Raw genomic sequence first — 6,633 nt, forward strand, 5'->3', positions numbered from 1 at the left:
ACCGGCTCTTTTTGGTGTGAACGCGACAAAAGAGTTCTCATGAACTAAGTTCTCATGAACCTTTGTGGGAAAAGTACTGCGGTGTGAATGCGCCTAAAGCCATCACATCATCTCTTCCATAGTCCTCACTGTCCACTGGTCAAAAGAGTGAACATCACAGCTGTCATGTTAACCCTTTGTTACACAACATACAACCAATTTGTGTCAAAAGTGACCCGTATTAGTTTTAATTGTAAATATATTTGCAATAAATTACTTTAATCATTCAGGATTCCAGGTATTCCTCAATTAACCTGTTTTGGATCAACACCAATTCTAATTTTTACCTTTCTTACTTTTTGAATAAAAATCATGTTTTTATCACTACACTTCTAAGGCACAACATGGGTCAAACATTACCTGTATTCTTTTGCTATGTTATTTCATGCATGGCTGAGTGTTTCTTTACTATACATTTTCAAAAATAATTAATTTTAGTAGTGATTTGTACCAAGCATGTATGATGTAGTAATACAAAAAGTATTTTGGTTCACACAGTGTGACATTAGCTAGTCATGTTAGCGTGTAATATATAATATAGAGCAGAGCTAACTAGCAAGTTAGCCGAACGTTAGCGGTTAGCTTTCTATGCTATGCTAGCTGTTGTACTGAACATTAACAAACTAGATTCCGCTGTAAGAAAGCTGTGAAACTTTACATTAAACTTGGCGACAACACTGTGACACCCCTCTGCATGTTTATGTGTAATTCTCCCGTGTTGGAGACGAGAGGGTGGGGGGGGGGGGGGTAGCACTGCAATAAACTGTAAACTAACGTTAGCAGCCGCATGTTAAGCCGGGTTTCCCGGGCGCACCAACATCTTGCAAGAAAACAGCATCTCAGGGCTTCTTAACATTTAACAATCTATTATTAATGATGCATACCAACTTAACGGGAAGAAACTCAGCTAACTAGAAGATGAAACGTAACCTTAAATACAAAATAAAACATTCACAAACTAAGGATTATCTAAATACATGTTTAACTCCATTACAGTTGCAGGACTCACCAGATCTCAAGTCTTCTGTTCTTTGTTGACGTCCCGATGCTCATATTTAACGTGTAGGCCTATATGTAAGACGACCCCGATATTAATCCATAAACTCCTGCAGCAGACACACAGACAGCTGTAGCTCCAGCAGGAGGAGACCCGCTCAAACGTGGATGTTTCAAATGTGAACGACTGTGACAGGCGCGGACAGTTCTCATTGGCAGGTTTCTTCGATTATGTTTAGATTAACCAATGAGGAGTGTTGTGGACTCATTCCAAACATGCCTGACTTGTCTGCCGTGTTTTGGCTGAATTCTATTTCAAGTGCCGTAGCTTTGGCTGTCGGCCAGAATCCGAAAACCATACATTATACTGTAAAACTAAGGTTTATTACTGTATATTGACCAATGGGAAAAAAAAACACAGCAACAGAACACATAAATACAACAAATAACTGTGACTTATTGTTGAGTAAATAACAGTGTGTGTTTTAAACCTTGGTCCTCCCTGCAGAGATTTCTCCACTTTCTATGATTTGTATTTTTTTTAATGATATTGTCAACTGTAGATGTTTACAATATAGTAAGTTAGGAATTCAATGAAAACATATTTATTTACTTTTGTTTCAACATTGGATATTTTGTGTTTGTGGTGGATTCAATCGAATATTGAGAAAATGATTTATGTAAAACTGTTTTACTTACATTTGACCTTTTTTTTAATTTGACGCTTTTTTTTACAGTTTTATGTTTACCTTAAAATTACAAAGAAATATCTTAGTCTTATAATAGTAATACACTTTTATATTACGAGTTACATATTTAATTACAGATAATACTTTTTATTTTACGTACATCTGCATGTATTTTCTGAAAGTGCAAAAATACTGTAAATATTATATAGTACATTTACTGTAAAAAACAAAAAAGAAGAAAATAAACGTTATTTGTTGTTATTGTCAAAATACTTAAAATAATGTTTTGGGTTGTTAATTTATAGTTAATATCTGTCATTTTACAGGATTTTGCAAGTTATTTTAAAAAACAAGATAATTACTATAAAAATGTACAGTTATTTCCGGTACAATTACGATCTTTTTTTACAGTGTAGACACATCTTCAGTGATGTTCCTGTAATCATCAGGTGTTTCAGATCTTTCATCAAACCCTCCTCCAGGTCAGACTCCAGCTGGATGAACACCTGTCAGTCAGAACACAAGCCAGTGAAGGCTTGTTGTAGTAACTTTATGGTCCTTGGTCTTGAAATGACCTTCAATCACGCCTCAAACTGACGGCACTTGTCTCAATAGCATGTTTTAAATTGAAGTTGTGTGAAGTCCTTACAACCAGCTGCTCTTGCAGTACTAAGTAGTGCACCTTTCTTACTGTCCTAATGTGCACAATGTAGTGACTGCTTTTTTGTCTTTTGTTTTCTTAGTTATGTTCTCTGTATTTTATATGTTTGTGTTCTGTGTAACGTTGCTGCCTTCTTGGCCAGGTCAGCTTTGCAAATGAGATTCTATCTCAATGCTTTTATCTGGTTAAATGAAGGTTAAATACATTTAAAAAAAACTTGTCTCTTGTGTGTCTACAGGTTCAGGTGTCCTGGTTCAGGTGCGTTCCAGTGTGCTTCGACTGGCCTGGTGTTCGTCATGGCTCAGGAGGCGGAGCTTCTGTACAGGACGGTCCCTTGGGATGAGAGTCTCCTCCAATCAGCTGGCAAGCAGGCAGCAGGGCCACTGTTCGACGTGAAGAGTTCTGATGAAGCTGCCGTATGCCAGCTCCGTCTGCCACACAGTGAGACAGAGGATGGTAAAGACATCTAGTGTTAACAAATATACTTATATAATGTTTAGCACCTTATAATATCCACTACCGTTCAAAAGTTACGAAGCAGTTTTATTAATTTACAAAGATAAGATAATTCAGACACAAAATCTGCTCTTTACATTCAAAATAGTTGTGTCCCCAAAAGAAGAAGAATGAAATTATTAAAACATACATTTAGACGATGTGTTGCATGACATCATTATTGAAGCAGACGATGCAATGCAGCTCTAAATACTGAGTTGGAGTGTCTTTGGGCCTCTGCAGTCTCCTCACTGTATATTAAAGACATGTAAACTGTGACCTGTCAGTCCACAGCATGTTTAGCTGCTAACAGTGCTAACTCAACGCTAACTCTCACTCGAAGCTAGCAGTTTGATTAATTATTACTTTGTTATCCATCTCTTGCTCTTTCTGCTCTTCACATTGTCAGTCTGGCTGCAGCATGTACAAAACAAAACAACACTTATAAGTTAGACTTTCTACGCCCTGAAAGCTCTTCACACATCTAGAGAATCACTCAGACACGAGACCGGACACAGTCAAGCTGTTCTGGCTGCAGATTACAAACATCTCAGCAGTCTTTTAAATTAGAAAATAATTACGCATGCTCACCTCCAGAAAGATCACAGGGGACGGAACAATAATTAAACATTAGAATAAAAGGTGGAGGATATAAACTGGTACATCCTAGTAAGGCTCCAAAGTGAATGACATTAGATGAACATTAGCTCTGAGCTAAAGTGGTGTGACTTTGAATATGATGAAGCTGTTTCAGCAGCAAAGCAACACTGCTCTTTGCTCCACAGCGCTGCTCCTGGACGGCCTGTTGTCTGTCGTCCACATCACTGAGGAAGGCCTGAGCATCCTGGAGCCGCTGGAGATCACACACACCCACGTGGTGGTGAAGGTGCCTCACCTCTCTCTCTATGGCCTGGTCTGCGATATCCTTAAAAGGGTTCTGTTTCTGCGGATAAAGGGCCAAGTTCTGCTGTTCCTTCAACCCCCGGGCAGAGAAGATCAAATACTGGATGTATTTCTGCTGCAGAAAAACGTCCCTAAGGAGGTAAAGCCATGTGCTCACCATCAGACTAAACACAGCTGTTTCCACACACACTGCTCCCATCTCAAACCTCAGATCTGAACTATAAATCTTCAGATCACTCTTTGTGGTTTCTGTTGGATTCTCTCAGCATGTCTTTCTGCCTGCTGACACAGCACTCGATTCTTCTGTTTTTTTAGCCATGCAATTAATGGTAAACATAGCAGGAATTGGTAATGTGATTAATTGCATTTTTGTATTGCTTCATGGTTTCCAGATTAATCTTGAGTGTTGGTATGGAATTTCATCCACAAATATTTATCCTATGTATGTCCTCATGATGTTATTCTTAATTGATTGTAATTCTTATCTCTGTAGATTAGCTTGGTCAACATATGTTGTTTTTAATGTGTTTTAAAGTGATACAAATGTCCTGTTACTGAAGGTTGTTAAACAACAAGGACGTGCAGTGCACATCAAAATCCCCCGTGACTGTGAGCTGGAACTGTATAAAGGTTACAGTGTGCACTGTGACCCTGAGGGCTTCCATATTCAGCCTGAGGTGAGTCACTGATACTCTGATGAAACACAATGATCATTAACACACATTTAGCTGCATTCACAATCAGGAAAGAAACAGATAAACGTTTAACTTCTGCTTCTGGTTTCCAGCGTCAAAAATTTGACTCAAGTTTTGGAGAAGATTACAATCCAACATTTCAAGTTTTCGTAAAGACGGGTACAGAGAGAATGGATTTGAAGGTCAAGGACCAAGATGGAAATGTAGTCTGGAATTGTCTCGTGCCACTGGAAGGTAAAGACTCCACCTGAGCTCAGACCCAGTGATAGACTGGATAACTCTAAAGCTCCATCTCATAGCATTCTCTATTAAGGCTCCATGGCAGCGCATCATTACGACATTAAACACACAACCTGTTCTATTCTGAAACTATAGTAAAAACTATTGTGGCGTGGCATCATGGGAGTTGTAGTTTTCAGCTTCTCATGGTTAAGTGGATATGGCGCCATTACAGGAGACCGTGATGAACGTACTGTTACCTTTAAAATGACATGTCTCTCCGAACCATTTGAGATAATGTACGTACACAACTCAACAAAATATAAATAACATAGGTGTAGGAGTTTTTATATATTTTAAATGAGGAAATGTTACATATTATAACTTTAAGTGAACATAAATCCACCTCTGGGAATGTCGAGTTACTTTAATTTTTAAGAGATCTGTTTAATGTCCCATCAGAGAGCAGAGTCCCATCAGAGAGCAGAGTCCCATCAGAGAGCAGAGTCCTATCAGAGAGCAGAGTCCCAGCAGACCAGAGGCTGCTCTCAGTTCGGACTGAGTTCATTCAAAGAGTGTCTCCAACTATCCTGAACGACCTTCTGGATAAACTCTTTGAGTCTGAAGTGATCAGTGAATCTGAAATGACGTCGGCCAGAACCAAACCTCAAAATGCCGGAGCACGAGAGGTGGTGGACGTGGTGCGAAATAAAGGAGCTGCAGCCAGCAGGGTTCTGATCAATGCTCTCCGAGAGCTGGACCCGTATCTTTACGAAGAGCTCAACTTGAGCTGAGGCAAAACCTCGTGGAGGGTGTGTGACAGTTGAAGTCTAGTCCTCTGTTTTGTTACCTGTACAGATGTAGCGCTTCATTTCAGACGCCTACCCGTGCGGGTCCGTGATCGGCACGGGGTGGGCCCCTGCTGAAAAGGAAAACCCCCCCGCAGGACTTGAAACGCCCCCTTGATAAATACATTTAATTATAATGAAACCAGCTGCAATGGATAATGGATCCACCAGGGGGAGCCGTGATTAAAAAGCTGCCACACTGGAACTCACGTGAAATAAACAGCTGATCTACAGGTATCTGATATCACGGATATTTGTTAAGATCCATATGTCACGGATAGGATCATATTCTGTGCTAAATAAGAGACATGTAATCATTTACTAAACATCACCATGTTTAACAAAATAATGTTTAATTCACGTTGGCGTAAGTACAAAACCATCGCTATGTTTTTAGATCAGGAAATGCATCCAGGCTCAAACAAACGATTTTCAATCATCATCCTCACGATCATTTAATGTATCATATGTTCGCAAGTTGAAATTAATGCACTAAATTTAATCCACGTGAGTTTACAACAACAAAAATAATCGCTTTGTTTTTATATCACATCCGACCGGAGGAAAATGCAGCACGGGTCTCACTACCGATCATCCTAATCCCACGGGCAAACAATAATATGTACAGTGTTAATAGTTTACTGTATTATTAGTGTCTAATATTACTGGGGATTTCGGAATGGTGGCCTACTGGATTTTGATTTATTGTATCGGCTTCATATCGCAATATATTCCCGAAGTCTGAAATGCAAAAATGTCCCACATTAGGGCAATTCACCCTACATTTAATCATTCAAACAAAATCATATTTCGTTTCTTTTTAACGAAATAAATGTGGTGTAATCCACATAATTTACTGTGTTAATTGTTTACTGTAGTATTGTGCACATTACTTTTCGCTGCTTGTTGCACCCCTGGTTAGAAGCCATGCATTTCGTTGTCTCAGTACCTGCAATATGTGCAATAACAATAAAGTTGAATCTAATCTTGAGCAGGAACAAATGTATTTAGGCTACTTAGTACATATCTGACATAAACGATTAAACACATTTGTGCATTCTTTAAACCGAGTCAAGCCGAGTCCGGAG

The 6,633-nt window shown here is 39.1% G+C and overlaps 1 protein-coding gene across 3 annotated transcripts in view; it reads left to right on the forward strand.

Moving 5' to 3' along the window:
- LOC117554400 (NACHT, LRR and PYD domains-containing protein 1a-like) overlaps nt 1-5,720 on the forward strand; it is a 39,279-nt gene extending 33,559 nt beyond the window's left edge. For 2 of the 3 annotated variants that reach the window (XM_034228825.1, XM_034228826.1), the window contains exons 16-20: nt 2,624-2,841; nt 3,666-3,922; nt 4,344-4,460; nt 4,571-4,712; nt 5,160-5,719. In XM_034228825.1, the coding sequence (XP_034084716.1) occupies nt 2,624-2,841; nt 3,666-3,922; nt 4,344-4,460; nt 4,571-4,712; nt 5,160-5,491 (1,066 nt within the window). In that variant the 3' untranslated portion in view covers nt 5,492-5,719. Of the gene's footprint in view, nt 1-2,623; nt 2,842-3,665; nt 3,923-4,343; nt 4,461-4,570; nt 4,713-5,159 lie in introns of all 3 variants that reach the window. The other variant, XM_034228823.1, reaches the window with a different exon arrangement.
- The last annotated feature ends 913 nt before the right edge of the window (nt 5,721-6,633 follow it).

Source organism: Gymnodraco acuticeps, unplaced genomic scaffold, assembly GCF_902827175.1.
Source record: "Gymnodraco acuticeps unplaced genomic scaffold, fGymAcu1.1, whole genome shotgun sequence".
Taxonomy (NCBI): domain Eukaryota; kingdom Metazoa; phylum Chordata; class Actinopteri; order Perciformes; family Bathydraconidae; genus Gymnodraco; species Gymnodraco acuticeps.